Genomic DNA, 19868 nt, shown 5'->3' with positions numbered 1-19868 from the left:
TGCCTCAGCAATTGCGTATTCTACCTTCACAAATTCAGTGTACATCCTCATAGCTTGGGCCTGTGTTGCAAGACTTTCTGATTTATTTATTTATTTATTTGATTGGTGTTTTACGCCGTACTCAAGAATATTTTACTTAAACGGCGGCCAGCATTATGGTGGGTGGAAACCTGGCAGAGCCCGGGGAAAACCCACGATCATGTGCAGGTTGCTGACACGCATGGCCGGAGAGGAAGCCAACATGAGCTGGACTTGAGCTCACAGCGACCGCATTGGTGAGAAGCCCCGACTTTCTGATTCATCTTTTGTAAAGACGAACTGAAGTTTGGGTCCTTATTTAAACTCTTAATGATGAAAGATTACAATCATGCTAACCTTGTCAAAAAACATTTCGACGGTCAAGTGTTTTTATCTGTAGTGTTTATTTGTAACCAGATAGATAGCTAGATAGATTAAAAATTAGGTCAGAGGTACTTATACATACATATACATATATATCTTATATACATTACTCCCTATTTGTTTGATGCGACGCATGGTTTGAATGACAGTTATCTCCCTTTCAAGCCCTTTCCTATGTTTTTATTCATGACGTCGTCTGGACTGGAGCATGTGAGACAAATTCTATAATATATAACGAATAATGTACGATTCCTTGGGTTTAACAGAATTGTGTAGGCTGTTCGGTCCCTGACAGTACGGTAATTTGGGACCGACCAGTCACTATGATATAATGTTGTATGGCCCAAAGTAGTGTCCATTGTTTGTTAAATGTTAATCACTGAACAAACAACAGAAACAGAAACATCTAAGACCGTCACTTTGGTGTAGAATAACATTCCAAGTTTGTAATGTATTGACTTTATCACATGTTAAATGTATGGCGATGTAAAACCTTCGGTATTATATATATTCGCTATTAAAACAAAACGTTTGGCCCGTGTCACGCTCTGTCTTGACTCGTTCATGATTTCGTTATAAAGTATATGGGACACGTCTTATCTTATATCCAAATATCGAGGGTATCGGCATAGACTGCACCATAGACCACGTGATTCTTAATGAACAAGTTTTTGTAATGGACTCAGTAGATCTACGTTGGTTATGCAAACGTTAAAGACAAAGAAAACGCCAAAAATGAAGTTTGTATTAGATGAAAGACCAATAAAAACTGTCCAGGAAAATAATTGAATAATTGGATTAATTTCTTTTTACAATTTGTTTAACCTAGAAAAATACATCTGAATATTTTATTCTATGTGGCCTTTTCTTTTCTGAGGTTTTTGCTACTTAACACACATTAAACTGCTACATTTCATTATTCAAAATGCATATACATATGGATGTTCGAATGCATTTCCCGATTTGACCTTGAAACGAATTAGGTCAGGCAAAAAGTACAGATATAACGTAGCCAATACGTTTTGGGACACAACAGACACCGTAGAATGTAATCTTTTAAGACGGTTTTACTAGGTTAGAAATATTCTAAAAACAAAAATAAATGCAACTATTTTCCTGGACAATTTTTAATAGTCTTTAAATTGATATGTACTTCAGATGAAAGACTATTTAAAACTGCATTACCTTTAATACAAACGATTTAAGCAGATGGGATGATAAAATATATAGTCCATCAATTATTTCTATACTATATGTATCAAAAGATCTGAATTTTTTAGGGCACTGGTTTTATATGTTGTTCAGTAGAGTTGGATATAATATAACGAGAGACCTCCTCTTGTTTCCAGATTACCAGTGTTCCGGAAACAAAACGCTAAACGGACGCTACCACCGATATCACACAGATTACACATTACATATCTAGCATATATGGTCACTTCCAACTCGCCGTTTCGTATATATTTATTCAATAAATTGCTACCATAATCTGCTGCACCACACTAGGCTCTGCGACATGATGAGACCCATTTTGTTATAAATCATATTTTCAGCACAGGCACTAAGAGTGTTGTATCATCTTTCATGTCACATCTTCGTTTCATTTGAGACTGGCTGACTTTGATTGGTTGTTAAGTGCAGAAAGTCATTGTTAACGCCACTTATATAACTTCACAAAGAGACAGTTAAACGTAACCCTCACCTTAGATATTGGTTTGTCATTTTTTTTTTACTTTTGGTTTCCCTTTTCACTACAGTGCTACGATTTTGGTATTCCATGCATGTCTCCAATACCTCAATACGGAGAGTCGTTATGTTCGTTGAGGTTGCTCTTGTTGAAACTTATTGGTGTTTTGTTTTGCTAAACGATTTGGACATTCCATGCATTTCTCTGATATTTTAATACAGGGCTTCGTTGTTTTCGTCAAACATTGCGGTTGCTCTAGTTTCTGGTTCTGACCCATGGACTGTAGCCATCGAATTTATCATGTAGCTGTCACCGACAGGCCTGCCGCCATGCCGCAACCTTTGTACCAAACCTCGCCCCCTCACGACATCCTCGCTGCTGGTCAGTTCATGGGATTTTGATTCTCGCAGATCCCTATAACATACACTACCAGCATCTCCCCCTAACGGAATCTCCTCGTTGTCTCCATAGGTCGACTGGTATTCAAGCTCTCCATGAACGTTATTTCCCCTAGTGTGCAAACGACCCTCACCTACTCCTGGCGATGTTTTGGCCTCCCGGTTTAATTGCTTAACTTTTCTGTAAGCCTTAAGCCACCTTCTTTTAGGTAGAGGCAAGTTTCTCTCATTTTGTGTATTTGCAGATAGCATCCTCATGAAGTTGACAATTTGACGGAGTCTTTCCGTTGCCTCTTTCTCCTCTTTCAGCAGATTTACGGCGTTCTGAAACTTGTTATTTGTCCGGCGTGTAAACCTACCTTTCGGCAGAGGCCTTGTGGTATGCCCTTCATCTTCCATGGTGGTTATCACCTTGTGGATGTTGGAAATGAATCTGGCTCGTAATGTTCCATGCGTCAACTGTCGCCGACGTTGCCTTTTCGCAAGACGCCGCACGATCCTCCCGCCTTTCTTCTGACCAGAGCCCTCCGTAACCACCGACGTGGCGTCATCGTCTTCCGCGTCGTGCAGCATCTGGAGCTGCCTAGCGATCTGTATTTTCCTGGCGGTATCGTCTTTGTCTTTACGGTGGCTTAGCTTTGTGGCAGCATTGATATGAAGGAAGGTGGACAAACGATGGAACAACATCGCCAGCAACTGGATGAAGAGTAACAAACCGAAGACGCCCATGAACATAACGCTGAGAGGCTCGATCATCATTTCTTCGGGATGCTCCGGCCCGTAAATGTAACAGGTAGCGTTCACTCTCAGCAAACCTTGTGACGTCTGGACGTACTGTAACGTCACGATGATGACGACATAGATGGCGTTCAGAAGAAAGTAGAATAGGCAGACTTTGTTTCTCAGTTCCTTCAGCTCTTCTGACACTCTCTTTTGCTCGTCAGGGTCATTTAACAAAGGCGCTAGGTATTTCTCTTGCAGCTGTCGCCAAAACGATATCTCTGAATTGTCCAGGTGCTTGACTTTGCCTTCTCCGAGTCCTGAGTCGTGGATCCAATAGGGATCAATCAGTTCGTCTCGCCATACTGGACGGCTCTCTTCAAACAACGGATTCTCTACAAAACAAGCATATACAAAGTTAATCAAAGCTATACATGTGGATAGCAGTGTCCAATACACTCAAAACATAATCTATAAATTTTAAAGGGATACAAAATGAACGCTGAATGGCTGACAGTGGTGATAAGATTTCCTAAGTTCAAACTGCAGCCTTTGTCAAGCTTAATTAAATCTGCATACCTAAAATTCGCTTAGCCTTGGCATACATGTAGTCTGGACTATGTCTTTAAAAGCAACCAAAAATGCTTCTATATCGCATTATCAGAAAGTATGTTGTCTAAGTAAGGCTAGAATGCATTCTCTTGTTGCAACATAGTACTGTGACATAATTCAACATACTCGTGGTAACATGTTAGTTTAATGTAATGTTTATGTTAAATTGATAAAATCAATAGGTGTAGTATTCGCCAAAAATTTCCAGGGTATTTACCTTCCCAATGTACAGTTTATGACATTTTAGGAATTTTATGAAGTTTGAACGCCGCAAGTTTAAAGGCTGTGTGGGCATCAAGACACCTTAATAATCATTATATAGACAGGCCTTATCTATATATCTGGGTAGAAAGTGAAGTACTTGTAGCCGAAGGGGTGAACGACTCTAGTATAGCAGTCTTACGTTCGTCAAGACAACTTGTCTTCCACGTATATGGTATTAATATGTGTACGTCACACATGGGAAAGTTGCCGCTGGTTTACGCTGGTTTCCTACCCATAAAACTTGCCGCTATCGTACAAGTGAAAATTGCTTGAACATGATAACAATTAAATAAATAAATAAACAACGTATTAAAAGCGTATTATCCGGCTGTTATCTATGAAATGAACACATGACGTAACATACATGTCTGTCACCTGTAAAGGACAGAGTTTGTTAGTTTGGATTTAAGTCATACAACGCCGATTTGGTGTAATGACGGGGACAAGCCATAGCATCTTCCTCCACAACCAGACGAGCGACAGATTAATAGCAGATTGGAAATCAGAGAGAGTGTGTCACAAGGTGAGAGATCGGTTCACTGAATATTACATATTATTACATGCTTCAACTTAAAGTTTGCCAGTAAATTTAATCCAGTTTTTGTACGTTAGACGTAACCGCGGAGAACAGACTGATAAATGGTGTTTAGTCACACGTAAGCGCAATGTTGTAATCGTTATCAAAGCCGCCTCGCTTTTGGACCGCTTTATATTAGGACGTTCCTCAGGCACCTGGCAACTTGACGGGGTTATTATTTGGTCACTTCCTGGTATTCCCAAAACATAAAATAACTCCACTGCTTTCCTAACAACGAATTAGACGTAATCTTGCACACTTACATATGTACTACTTAAACACATATAACTTGGTTCTTCACAGCCTCTAGGAACTAACCTAAACCACACTTCTGCAAATAAAGCGTCTGCAGAATAAATTAAATGTCTCACTACAGCGAATTCAATGAAAAACGCACATCCTTCTCTTGAGTTGTGTAGACATAGACACATTTATCTCCAGTTATTAGTAACTGACAATTAATATAGCAATAAACGAATACATATACATCTAATGCAAAGTATTTAAATGTTCCTTAATGTACTTAGCTTACCTGTTAAGCAAACAGTAAATAAACACTTACTTTTATCCTCATCTCCCTCAAAAACTTTGTCAGCGTCGTCCATTTTGATGATGCCCATGGAGACACTGCAACTGTCTGAGTCTTTGCCGTGTTTCAGATCCATCAGGTGACCTTCGATATAATCTAAGCGATCGTTGATGGCCTCAAGAGCCGTTTTATGCCTGTTGGTTTGCCTGGGACAACACAAACATTTGCACAAATTTCCGAACGACACAGCATAGTCGCTTTCCGATGAAGGAGTTTTAGCAATTGTGGACAAGATATTGTCTAGGAGCCCCTTTTTTCTGGTTTGCACAGGCGCCTGGCCAGCGACATCTGTCTTAGGAGCTTGTTTTACCTCCCTTGTCCCCCCACGAGACCACGTTAAGGTTGCAGAGAGAGTAAATCATCAACAACATCGACATGCTGGGAATGGCCAAAAAGTAGAGCAGACCGAAAGGAAAACAGTAAATTTCTTGAGGGTGAAGAATGGCGGCCAGAAAAAATGTTCCCACCACAAAGATAAGGAAGATGGTTGTCAGAGAGCACAATCCGTCGTCAATAACCTGGATAACTAGGCTAACAATGACGAGCATCATGACGAGGGAGTAGAGCACGGACAATATGGCGGCATACGTCAACTAACAAGGCAAAAAAAAAAAGATAACCAAAAATTAGCAAAATGTTCTTCAAATATAACAGTTCGCAGCATTTAGAAGGTGAAATTGTAGCATGTGAACTGTACGTATATTGTAGCTGCTTTATTTCAAAAGTGCATCTAAATATTCGAACATGAAGATTTTTCTTTTATCAGCATTTAACATTTAGACAGTGGCCTTTCCTTGTCCTTCATTAGTTCCAAGTTAGAGCTAAATCTGCCTGTGAACACTACAGTATTGAGTTAGTATGTGATGAACGAAGACACTGAGACTTGAAAGATCACTTTTCGTCATACCGGACTAGTTTGGAATGTAAAATTTACATAGTTCCATCTTCTTTAGCATCAGTTTAGATATTACTAACACTGTGTTTTCATTTTGTCGTGACAGTTCGCGATATTATTTCTTGTCGGGCCAGAATGATATATTATTCAAAACTATAAATCTAAGTACCTGTACATCCCCCTTCGCTAAGAAGCACAGGGCAAAGAAGATGGCGATGGGGAGGAAGTTGAGAGTAAGTGAAACTTCAAGGCTGAATGTCGGGAGGGCTATGCTGATTGCCCCTGAGATGAGAAGAAACACGGTGCCAGGGGTGACGATGGACGAGCCCATCATGAAACCCTGGTACATGATGTACAGGCACGAGATGTTCTCGTTCATACGAATCACGTTTTTCCAATCTAGTAGGAGGTCGAGGATGTTGGCCATGGTGGACGGTGTCCAGCGCCTGCGCTGTGTGAAGTACTCGCTGAAGCCCTCCGGGGCGTACGTGTAAGCGTCTGAGGCTGCGCAGTACTCCACACGGTAGCCCTGCTGGAGGAGGAGGGTACACAACCAGCGGTCCTCACCTACAGCAGGAGCACGAGGTAAACGTTTATTTATTTATATTTTATTTTTTTATTTGATTGGTGTTTTACGCCGTACTCAAGAATATTTCACTTATACGACGGCGGCCAGCATTATGGTGGGAGGAAACCGGTCAGAGCCCGGGGGAAACCCACGACCATCCGCAGGTTGCGGACAGACCTGCCCACGTACGGCCGGAGAGGAAGCCAGCATGAGCTGGACTTGAACTCACAGCGACTGCATTGGTGAGATACTCCTGGGCCATTACGTTGCGCTAGCGCTCTAACCAACCGAGGTAAATGTCACTGATTTACTAATTGCTATTTAAGTCAATGAACTTATTTATTTATTTTATCTGATACTTGCTCAGCCATCTCTATGGCCCTTCGAATTGTGCAGATTGTTCACTGCAACAAAGCACTATCCTAGGCTGGAACTGAACCGACACAATCGAAAAACTGAATCAATCAATTTTTCACCTGGAAACAGGAAACATATTTTTCTTTCGGGATGAGAATCGTAATCACGTTTAAAACCAGCTATCTGATTCGTGTTAAGCCTTACCCTGGTCGTACTGGACGTAATGGCTGGCCTCTGTGGCCGTTGTTGTGTAACGCTTCATCACATTGTCATCCATTAGAGCGGAGCCACGAAACAAGCTGAAACATCCGGGACTGCAGAGAACACAGCCAATCATATGCTCTGTTGACTTTTGCAGCCAATGGCTGACTGCATACTCAAACTTCTGGTACCAGACCATGGGCCCTGCAACATAGAGAATTGAATTCTGTGCATGATTTGTCATTACTGCCGGTAATAGGAACCATGCAGATTGAATAGCACAGTATTTGGAAAAATTCTATGGACTCGAGGAGATCTAATAAAATTGCGATTTACATCACTGAAGTTTTTTTTAACCTAATTCTGCTTAAGGCTAGATGCTGTGGAATGTGTATGTTGCCACAATTTGAACTTTTACATGAACAGTCCAGAGCAAAACCCTTGAGGTAAACTGACAAGATTCCTGCCTTCACCGTTTACATATGACCATTTGCTAACTATTACGCTGTCGACGCTGCTTTGGTTTTTCTCTCAACGCCTTAGTATTTTACATTTTGTTTTCACCACAAACAATATGGAAACCATCTGTTAACTTAACGCAACCAGAACGTTGACATATTTGTATGGGTGCAACATTTAGGGAAATTTTTCATCGGGTTGGGAACTCCTATTATTTGTTCACTTTCGTACATTTTTGTTCAGTTGTGTCTACTTTTAGTGCTATTTTCAGTGGCCACAGCACCTAGAGACATGAAACGTACATTCGGAGTTTTGGTTTCCGATATTTTAACGATTCAATGTAGTTATACAACTAAGAGTTACCAGCTCCTATCGGATGAATCCTTCCACAGGCAGCGCCCACACGGCTGTCTTTCTTCATCCGGTCCACGAGAAGCTGAATGGCGGAGGGGTTGAAGTCCACATCGCCGTCCAAAGCTAACAAGAATGTATTCTCAGCGCGCAGCTGCTTCTGTTTGTAGCTCAGGGTTTTCACGTCCATAAGTTGATGACCCAAGAAATAATACATGTACATGACCTGAAGATGGTAAAGGAGTTAAGGCAATCTTTGTAACATCTTTCTGCAAAAATGTGTTCGTTGGAGAAATATTTCAAACCAGCATCGCATCAGTATATTTGAATACAAACCCTACTAACCAAGATCAGTTTGGGGTCTTTGTTGATTAATAACCAAGGAAAAACCAATAAACCAAGGACACATATTTAGCATTCAATATCAGATATAAAACAGCAAATTTTAGTAAAAAAAAGTCTTGGTCAATTACCGCGCATTTTTAACAATAACAGACTCATTTTCAGAAACTGTACACCATGATACCTTGCAAGGGCTGTTGTCTTAGGTTGTAAACTGTGGGGAGTACGGAACAAATCAACATTCGGATGAGTATGTGAAGTGGTTACATTTTAAATCCGTTTTTTAAATGTGTTTTACTGTAACACAAGGTAAGTGAGTGTCTAACCAAAGCAATCTATTTCAACAATAATCGTGTATTCTCACCTGACTCCAGCGTTTCTTGTGTCTTATTTTAACTTTGTCTTTCAGATGGGCCACCAATTTGTTACCGCCAGGTAGAGTCCACTCTAGGCGACCTCCATATGGGGTTGGGGTCTTGATTGGTGGCCTGAGCACCATGTCAACGATGCCGTGGATGGCTCTATGGTAACACAAACAGGTTATCTGACGTGTCAGCTTTATTGACTGATTTACGAGTCAATTAAAAGTATTAATTGAATGACAATCTATTGCACAAAGTAATAACGATATAACGTTTTATTGTTATTCCAATACATGTCAACTGCGTAATATCATTAACACTTTAAATTGCATGTAATTTTATATGAACTCCCAAAACTAATGAGCCAGAAATTTAAGTCTTGAAATTTAATGTGCATTCCGAAAGCTTTCTATTTGAACTAAGTAAATTACCCATCAATTAACTATCAATTAGACAACTCACTGCACAGCAACGTCGACAACTCGGACCATCATCCGGACGAATCCATTTGCTCTGTACGTGAACTCGGAGTCCGTATGAGCGTCAAAAGCGTCGTCAAAAAATATATGTGCTAAAGGAAGGCACAAAAACACGGCCATTTTAGGCTTATATTAGAACCCTTCAATTGAGAAATATGGTCACAAGGAAGAGTCATGGGCGTGCATGTTAACCACAACCGCATATTACGATGAGTGATCCACAGATAAACGGATAAATATAAATATCATACATGTTCAGCTTTTTCGCAGGATTTGATACAAAGATTTTAGAGGGATGAAACTTATATTCTGAAAGACAGACTACTATTCTTATTTTCTACCTCTTAGGATTCCAGAGGTCTACTCTCATTCCATTCAGTACGTGTAAATTTGTAAAACAAAATTATATTATTAAGGCTACATATAAATGGATGTTTAATCTTTTTTTTTTTTTTCATCTGCTTGCCTGGCTTCCACGGTTTTCAACAGGCTTCACAGTTTAAAAGAAAGACACCCATGTTCAGTTTGACAATATCAGTAAATGTGGCGTTTAAAACAGAGGACAAAACCCGATATGCCTGTGTTTTTAAATCCATTCCCTTACATTACCTTCAAACTCGTAATAATCTGGATCTTTTGCCCCGAGAGCAGTCGTGGCATTCCTCCGGGCACTCTGATCCTCATCCAGCCTAATGTAAAGTGAATGTGCCCAGCAATAATGTTAGCAAGAATGTCAACCGTAATTTCCAGCAATAAAATAAAAAAAATATTGAAATTTAAAACATTGCTTAGTATTGATATTTATACGTTAATAAATAAATGTAACAAAGGAATGCTTCTTTTGAAGTCAAAGAACTAACTTGGATAGTTTAAACAATATTGTTTTTTTTTTTTTAATTGATTGGTGTTTTACGCCGTACCCAAGAATATTTGTTGTTAGTACAAATTCAACATTAGCCAAAGCATGTACCATCACTTCAGACACTACCCCAATCCCAATAAATGTAGATATTTTAAGTGATGCGCGAAATCTCCCTAAATTGGACATGTCTTGCGATATATACATTGCAGGGGGTCTACACACACCCTCTGCCTTGTAAGATTTTCCGGTTATGTAGGAAATTGAACAGACAGTACGGAAACCTGTTAATGTAGGCATTTCCGATGATCTTCGCAATTTGAACGTAGGCATCCATTCCAGATAACATATTTATATTTATGTTGATTGTTGTTTAACGCCGCTCAACAATTTTTCATTGACGCAATGGAAACCGGAAAGCCCTTCGCGCATAGCGTAAACCACACACCTTTGGCAAATTATTAATGAACTTTTCCACATGTGATTCACACACATGTACACCATATTGGTAGAAAAGACCTTTAACGAACGTTAGCGTAGAGTTTTACAGTGCCACTTTAGATACACAATTCACGATATTCATAAATTTGAAAATAGCTAAGAGAAGAAGAAGGGTACGTTAAAATAAACCTTTCTGGAACTCATGAAAGCCTCGATATGGATGGAGGTCTCACCTCATTATAGACTTAAGCACCTGTATCATCTCATTCTCTGACTCGTGCCACATTGTGGCGCAGATGTAAATCATGGGCGTGTATTCTGTCCGCACGGTGCTCGGGTCCAGGGGATTTGTCTCCGTCAGTCCTCTCACCGAATCTACAGGCGCTATTCTCTGCACACATGCATATTATACATATTTGAGCAATGTTTTCGAGATGTTCAGTAAACCCAATATCGGTAATATATGATTTATTTATTTATCTGACTCGAGTTAACGCCGTACGTTTTTCACTTATAGGATGGCAACCAGAAGTATGGTGGGAGAAAACAGCGCATGGCCCGGGAGAAACCTACGACAATTCGCGGGGTGGTAATGTAGCTCAAAATATACTTTGGTACAGTCGAAAATACATGAAAATAAAATAAAATAAAATCAATACTTAATTTCGTTTAAATATCTATATTTGTGTGATTAGGTAATTTCTTTTATCTATATTTGTGTGATTAGGTAATTTCTTTTATCTATATTTTTGTGATTTTGTCTGTGATTTTTGCTCTGTGTTGTTAAACAGTGCTCTTTAAATGGACCGGATTGAAGAACAGCGGTGCTGTGTTATTTCTAAAGTGTGCTTTCAAAAGTTGAAAAGGACTATTTTGAAGGAGACAATTTTAATTTAGATAAACGTCTATCAATAAGAAAAATGGGTTAGTCGGGTTTTTTTTTCTTGATCGTACCTCGTATAACTACTCAGCTATAAACAATAGACGTGCTGTTTTCATTATTCCATATCATCAGATAAAGGAAATCGTGTTTTATTCGGAATTTAACCGAGTACAGGTACACGTATGTGTGGCCACATGCAACTCTCTGCTAAATCGACGACGTCGCAGCGGAATTCCTTCTGTGATTGCCACACGGTGATAAAAAAAAAAAAAAAAAAAAAAACGGGGAATGATGCACTGTAGATCAACGATTTAAAACAACAGTTCAGTTTTTCATCATTCTGAAGTGATTCAGACAGCCTTTAACTTAAAAAAAAAATACAGCTCGGAGAGTAAAACCAGAACAGCAACGACTGTGTGGTAGTTGACAAATGGTCAACACCTCTTGTCAATTCATCTAAATTAGGGTTTTATTCCAAATGTTAATGTTATTGCTTAAATAGAAAGAAATTGCATCCCCACCCGCACCCCCACCCCCACCCCATTACCAGCAGCATGTCACACGCAGGAGTAGGTAAACCAGATGCAGTGATGTAAATTATATTGCATTGGACGTCGCTGGTCAAGAATGACTCCAAATGACTCATCACGTTTAATAAACCCATAATGTCCCAGCACTATCGAAGAAACTATCTGTAAAGAACGGATACCTTGTGTTCATCACGCTCTAGCTTTTTATAATACTGCTCATCTCGTCTTCGATTCAACAACAACGACTGCTCCAGAAACACCCCACAGTAGAGCGGCCGCACAAATAACCTGCAAGAAACAAACAAACGGAAAGTAGATAAAATTGGGCAGGTAATCAAGCCTCCAGGCAAGGCAAACGTTGTCACGATTTACTGAACACTGTCAGGATGTAAAAAAACACTGATTGCGTTGTCGTGAAGACGTTACAGTGGTTTAAGCGGCATAATGCTAGTACAAACGTTTGAGTTTTACAGTTTAAGTTCCAAGTTAAGTTATATGTGGTTCAATCAAAAAGCCTCAAGGTCAGCACAGCCACCAGCCTGCTAAATTACAATGGTTACAACCGTGTTATTAAAGCCGAGAAAGACAGCAAACCTCTGACACCTTTCTATAAAGATGTTGAATTCATTAGCCGTTTGCTCTTTACATGTAGTCTCCGATGATAAAATGCAACCTTCACCACTTAAACAATCAGGTCGCGAGTTCGAATCCAACTGTCGCTGTTTCGGCCAAAACGGGTTACACACCAATTAATCAGTCAATCCTAGTTAGCCACGTACTTCAAGTTTATTTAAGATATAACACAGCATTCCTTTTACGGCTAGAAAGAATACATATTCATCACACTTTCAAAGACACATTCATAATTTTTCTTAAACAGCGTTTCTGTTAACGTGGGACATATTTTCGTAAACATGCTTATGACGTTTGACATATATGTTCGTACTATTCAGTCGAAGACGCCAGTTGGAGGCATAAAATACAGCTTACTTTTCCGTTTTGGCCAAACGCTCCATTTTAGGTTTCCATACGTGCCAGGTAAGCCAGACGAGAGAGAGCCACCAGACAACAACAACAGGCATGTAGTAATCCGTGGTGTAACTAGCGGTGAAGTCCACGAAAGTGGAGTTTCCACGGCTGGCGTCACAGTGCCAGAACAGTAACGACGGCATAATGGACAGGTCAAATAAGTATTCCACAACGCTGTGCCACTGAAAGCAGAGCCCAGCAAGGATGATGAACGTTATGGGCGTGACCAGCATTAGGGGAAGGGAAAAGCTGATGCGCTGCAACATGATTTTGCAGGCCGTTTTCACGAAGGTGTAGCAGAGGCCGGCGCTTAGCACCTGCACAATGGCGATCCAGAAGTGATCGTGCCCCATCTGGGCATCTATCTGCGCTGACGTCATCGTCTTGGTGCTATTGAGCCGGACCCCGAAGCAATCGTCCGCCTCTGCTTTCTGAAAATACAAGACGTCAACGCACTCTTGGTTCCTCCAGGCGAAGTACACAGAGATGTAAATCAGCGTAGCTATGATGCTCCAAAAACTGGACAACGTTGTCAGGATAACTCTACACCTGTTAAAGTCCTTCTTTAGGCTTCGTATCGACTCACCGAGAACTACAAATGACGTGTTTTCAGTAACGTAATTCTCCCACCACCCAATTGACGTCAGCGTAAGTGCAACCGGCAGAAGGGCTTTCGCAAAAGAGAAATCCTCCTGTAGGAGATCAGATATCAGCCACAAGAAAAGTACCGACAGTTGGGCCAAAAAGGCAAGGGTGTCAAAAACCTTAAACACGATTGTTGTCCTCTTGACAGATGGTAATTTCTCGGAGTCGGAGTGGCCAGATGCATCGGGAACATCCACTTCATTTTTCTCAAAGAGCTTTAAAAGCGCTGGTATGGTGGCTACCCCAAATGTGAGCCATACACCGCGCACTACATCATACGCCGGCAATGTCACGAAAACAAATATAAATACACCGACAGACTTGAGGGTTTCCTGTAGCAGCCACTGTGGATGGAAAACTGATATATGTAACTTATAGTAAAACACCATCGTATTACTTTATATGTTATTGGAGTATTCTTGCCATTAGGTATTATAAGGTAGAGATGGCTTTAAATAAATAAATGACGATTCTTAATATAATACATGTGGGAATATATCATACATACCAAGTTTATGTCAGATGAAGAACTATTAAACATTGGTCAGGTGAATAGTTACGTTTATTGCTTTTAGAATATTTCCACCCGAGTATAATGTTTGTAAACATCGCTTTGTACAATGGTTTGTTGACATCCGGTGGGGATCAGTGATGGCGTACGCTTAATTTTACTTGATATAACTCACTTCAAGATCGAATGCCATCATACCCTTTATGAGTCCGTGCATTTCCAGTGTATATACATTTTGAATTTTAAGTTTAAGTCTGTGTGTGGTAAAAATCTGACGAATCGTCGTTGGTCACAACATGGTCAGAAAAATGCATTTGTCTCAGTTGAAAAAAAATATAAAAAAAACAACAAAAAACCAAAGAAACAAATATAAATTCAATGAAGTGTATGAGCGTGTTTAATGGTCCTTTCAGATCAGATCTCTCAAAATAAACTTTCTGAAATGATGAAGTTTGCGAGGAGCATAGAACTGTACACATAATGCATTGCCTTTATACAAAATGAATGTATACAAAGCCAGAAAATACCTGGCTTATTCAACACTTTGAGTAACGGTATCTAACTTCCACAGTTGTACCAACAGAGTTGGACACAGACCCCCATTACAACTTCCGTTTTTCAGTAGGGACGATTGTAGTTCTGTGTATTTTAGGCTTTTTTTGCTGCCAGCCTGCCGTTTTTGGTGTACATGTGCATGCTTGGTATCAAAATGATGGAAATTGTCTAAGCTTTGGGCAGGTATGAGTTTTAATGGTGAAAGTTTGAAATTCTGGGCGAGAGGACACAAGCAGACAGGTGGTGATGAGGCCGCGAGTGACGTCCCCTTGGCGTTGCTAGGCACCCCTGCCAGCTGCCGGCATGGATAGGTCCAGATTTTGACGGCCAACCTATGTCAAGATTTTTACAGCTTCTTTCTCACAGGCTGGGCCAGGTATGCACCAAAGCTTATTGGCCTCGGAATGTTTGGGACTGAGCTACAGCGCTAAACCTTAACATTGTCGCTTATGGAAAACTAATGGGGGTCTGTGGCCAGTTACAGCGGTTCGCTCATTAAAGTTCGGCAAAAGAATAATGAGTGACAATGTTTTTTCTCTTTGTTTGATTTTTAAATGGATTTATATATTACATTACATTACTACGATTTTTTCACGTTCTACGACGGCTGTAAAGGAAAACACCATTGGGAATGAAAGAACAGAAAACCCTGACTGACAGATAATTTAGACGTGGTTAAATTTTTAACGCGTTTTCACCATTCATGGGGATATACATGTGCAAGGAGATATTGCTGGATACCAATGCCTTAGCATTGGAAATATGGACATACTCATGATTATTTATGCTTTAGGCCTACTTAAGGCTAGGGGGATTTATTTATTTATGTATTTGATACGTGTTTTGTGCTGGACTCAAGAATATTTATCTGATACGACGGCAGCTAGCATTATGGTGGGAAGAGACTGGGCAGAGTTCTGGGGAAACCCACTACCATACGACAGGAGAAGAAGCAAGCATAAGTTGAATCAACTCACTGCGATCGCACTGGTGGGAGACTTCTGGGTCATTGCACGGTGCTGAATTTTATAATTTCGACAGTGTCAGATGTTGCCAATCAAGTATAAAATGCAGTAGAGCTAGTAGGCTTACCAATAAAAGCGTTGTTCTTTTAGGGTACTTCACTTTTTTAAAACAGAATACCCAAAAACCGCGGATGAATTCAAAGAAGTAAATGCCACAAACGCATATCAGCATTGCCCAGACCCATATCATTTGCTTGGACTGGGGGAGGGCCCAATCGCCGTCACTGTTCGACCGGACGCATGTGTTATTTACACATGTAAATCTGAAAAGTAACAAATATATTAGCAACAGAATAATTCTGAGTCAATCTGTTCAGTGTAAAAGGTGATTAATGACTTCATACCTGGCTACTTAACATTAAACTGGTCTGGGCAAAATTGCTTAGATTAAGCTAAGAAAACGTATGTCATCTAATGTTTCCCGCAAACAACAAATGCCAAACACGTGATCATTGCTGTACGGTAATTGGGGCGGGATGAGGTTTGTTGCAATGCCAAATTTTCAACATTGCTTTTGCTCCGGCCATAAGACTCCCAAGATACGATACTAGGAGGATATTATGTCACATCTAGCGTGACATTTGCTGTGCTATTGTATGAAGAGCTGTTAGTGCTAAAATGGATTCGGTGAAATAGAAACGAATCATTTTTCGTAGTTATTTTTGTGTGTGTTTTTAGGCCGTTTTCATGAATATTACGCTAATGCAATGATGGGCAAGCCTTGAGGTTGGAGAAAAACGATTCGAGCCAGGAAAAATCCACAACGACCCGCAGGTTGCTGGTAGACCTTCCCACATGTGCATGACCATCGACGAAGACAGCATGAGCTGGACATCAACTCACAAAAAGCATAAAATGAATTAAAGTTTGTGTCAAACTAACCAGATTACAGTAGCTTTATGATTTATCTGCGTAAGGTGGACTCTTAAAATGTAACTGATCACAAACGTTCACAATTTAATCCCATGGTACTGAAATGCAAATTATTTTTTTCATTTTTAGATATAGCTCATTAAAGCATCATTTCCATCAGCACTCCATCAGAATTTCTCAAAAATTCGCTCGCATGCTTGAAAACACAGGCTAATTTCCACCTTCACCTTTAATAGTTGTTTTGAAAGTATTCACGATATGCGACACGTGCCTACATGTGCCTCCGTAACACACTGTCTGATTGTTGGAGAGCGGTATAAATCTTATATTTAAAACCTTTTCAAAGGTAAAGACTTATTAACCCTTCTACATGCCACAACAAATCACGTTTCATCACAGTGTTGAAAAAAGGATTCTCCCGGTGGCCAGGGCTGAGTTGTTCTAGAGGTGATTATTCCCTATTGTTTTCATACTTAACAGTGAATACCTGTAAGCCTTATCCAGTATTCGGAATGGTGTTAGCAGGAGGCAACAAGATAAAACGCTAAGCAATTGCGCCGTGTAAATATTGAAACTCAACATGACACATGGAACGTACAGAGCTTTGATTGAGTAGAGTAAATTTTTCGACTCACCGGGTGTTGTCTGAAATGTACCCAACGATGAGGAAGAGGCAGAGTTTGCTGGTGACGGCCGAGCACACAACCACAGCGAACATGAAGACTGAGAGGATCACCTTGACAACCCGGCGAACACTCTGCCAGAACTCGTCTCCACACAGATCCGAGTTGTCCTTCTGTACAACTTGGAAAACGTCCCACAAATCTCTCCGCCTGCAATCCACGCCATATTTTATACAGTATTTATTCATTTCGTTGCTGTTTTCACATGATACTTCCGCCAATGCGGTATTCATATCTGTACATTACATTTGCGGCTTGTCAGTGACTTTTCATAGGTCAGTTAGGCCCCAGGGACGTCTTCCTCTTCCCATAAAACTGACCACTATCGTTAAACAACAATAGGCAAATAAATAAATATGTTCCTGGCAAAAATCTATATTCAATAATTAAACCTTATTTTCTGTATTTACCAAAACTAGCTCATATCCTTGGCTTTACAGTAAATCTTAGATTCGTACCTGTACTATTTACAGTGTTAAAATGATTCCAAAGTGGGTAAAAGTTCTAATTTGACGTCTTTTATAAACTTGAGGAATTTTATTACGTGTTTCAATTTTGAGCAGTCGAGATTGATATTTTGTGAAAGGTAATTATTTCGGCCATTCTAAAAGAATAGCAAAACTTGAAACTCAGTCTTTGAGCTGATAAACTGTGTCCCCAAAAAAAACCCCTCAGGTAACAACAATCAAATGGAAAATCAAATCAGGTTTAGGGGAAATCACGGCTACCTGACAGGTTCACTGAAGCCAACACGAGCCTGTACGGCGAAGGACTAGTGTCTCAACTTGTTCCCATACTCACTTGGTGGATGTAGGTTTTCTGTCATTCGCCGGAAGTTGATCGTCTTCCTCCTCTTCTTCCGCGCAATCATCTAGATCATAGTCTGGTTCCAGATCTATAGAGTCCGCCGTCTCGAAGTTTACACGGGCACCCTCGTCATCACATTCGCTCGCTCCTGGCTCGTAGTCCGATCCACTGAACATAGGATTCGAGTATGTGTGTTCGTATTTCGAATGATTACTTTCCTTCACTAGGGATTCTTCATCAGGGTGCCCATTCCCACTTTGGGGTAGAGCAAGTCCACGAGGAAAGACCCCAGGCTGGTGTGAAACAAAAAAAAAGAGAAAAAAGGGATGTAGGCCTATTGCAAAATTTTACACTTCACTTAACTAAATCGCATTATTACTCCATCGATGAACAGCTCTGGAACATACTCCAACTTTATTTTTTCCATTGTCAGTTACTTCTTCTTTGTGATTTAAACCGCTTAAATTACCGTACCTTTGTTTCCCAAGAACACTTTTGTACTGTATAGTTACTTCTTCAGGTAGTTAGTATGCAAATTAAACGTAAGCTGACATGTATCATCAAAACAGAAAAATTGCATTCTTAACCTGTTTTATTCTGTTCACAAGGCAAATGTGTCTGATTCCCATGAAATGCAAATTATCAACCGATAATAACAAAAATCTGTGTTCTAACCAAGGATGCCCTGCGAAAGTAAATAATTTAGACTTTATACATATAGGTTCTTAATGTGACAAAACAACAACAGGGTAACATTGTCCATATTCTTAGAGTATCCTTACATTCCGTTTTAACTACGCAATACCGTTTACAACGCAGTCCATCTATACGCCTAGTAATCAGAACTGTATTTTTTTTAACTTCTGCCTTACTTACTCACTGAATGATTTGTCTCACCAGAGCGTCTTACTCAGTATAACGGACAATTTTTTCCAACCAATTCGTTTATGTATTTTTTTTATTCAAGTTCAACCATACATTAAGCTTAACGTCCTTTTAGATCAAGGGTAATCACGATAAAACATTAAATGCCGAGTAATCAGCGTAATAAACAGGCCAACAAAACACTATCAGTACTTATCAGTACTTTATCACAAACTGTCCCATACCACAAACACAACGACATACACCAGAACAAGGAAGTGAAATTCCGAACTTATCTAATAGATTACAAAACCTGACGAATCAAACTAGGGTAGCAAATCTTGACTTTTGTGTGCAATATCTAGATGTATGCATCTCCGTAGTAACTTGTTAGCCAGTAACTTGCTAAAGGTCCGTGCTTTTGACCGAGCATTCGAGTTTCCTCTCCACCCATAAAACCACCACTGTTGTAAAAGTGAAAATATTTGAGAGTGGCGTTAAAAAAGAGTCAAATAAATAATAAATAAGTAATGATATGAAATTATTTCTTGGTAAACTCTTTGGTTACATCCTGTATTAGGCCTACTCTACTGGTAACTCATAAACTAATGGCATTCCCTACCATGGTTGGTGGAGTTTTCGAGCATGTGCTTCCTTTATACCTATCCTTATATATATCATGGGTGACTTAAATCAGTATAGGGTGGCAATTGGGGTTTGGAATAATTTTTTTTTTATTATGAAAAAAAATCGGAAGTTAAGTAAGTTACTGAAGTTTTACGAGCATCTTTGCTGTGCAATTATAGCACAGAGTTCAAGTCTTGGTCTTTGTATTATTGATATTCTTTCTACGATCTGTAATCAATATTACTTTTTAACTATACATATGACTTTATTACT

The 19868-nt window shown here is 39.8% G+C and overlaps 1 protein-coding gene across 1 annotated transcript in view; it reads right to left on the bottom strand.

Moving 5' to 3' along the window:
- Window positions 1-521: 521 nt before the first annotated feature.
- LOC135464758 (chitin synthase chs-2-like) overlaps window positions 522-19868 on the bottom strand; it is a 28859-nt gene continuing 9512 nt past the window's right edge. The window contains 15 exon segments of the mRNA XM_064742298.1: window positions 522-3602; window positions 5223-5571; window positions 5573-5842; window positions 6314-6711; window positions 7274-7474; window positions 8093-8306; window positions 8787-8943; window positions 9247-9355; window positions 9873-9952; window positions 10797-10954; window positions 12156-12264; window positions 12967-13994; window positions 15809-16004; window positions 17250-17447; window positions 18099-18397. Coding sequence (XP_064598368.1) covers window positions 2302-3602; window positions 5223-5571; window positions 5573-5842; window positions 6314-6711; window positions 7274-7474; window positions 8093-8306; window positions 8787-8943; window positions 9247-9355; window positions 9873-9952; window positions 10797-10954; window positions 12156-12264; window positions 12967-13994; window positions 15809-16004; window positions 17250-17447; window positions 18099-18397 — 5067 coding nt within the window. The 3' untranslated portion in view covers window positions 522-2301.

This window comes from Liolophura sinensis, chromosome 4, assembly GCF_032854445.1.
Source record: "Liolophura sinensis isolate JHLJ2023 chromosome 4, CUHK_Ljap_v2, whole genome shotgun sequence".
Taxonomy (NCBI): domain Eukaryota; kingdom Metazoa; phylum Mollusca; class Polyplacophora; order Chitonida; family Chitonidae; genus Liolophura; species Liolophura sinensis.
This window is presented reverse-complemented; position numbering and strand designations above follow the sequence as displayed.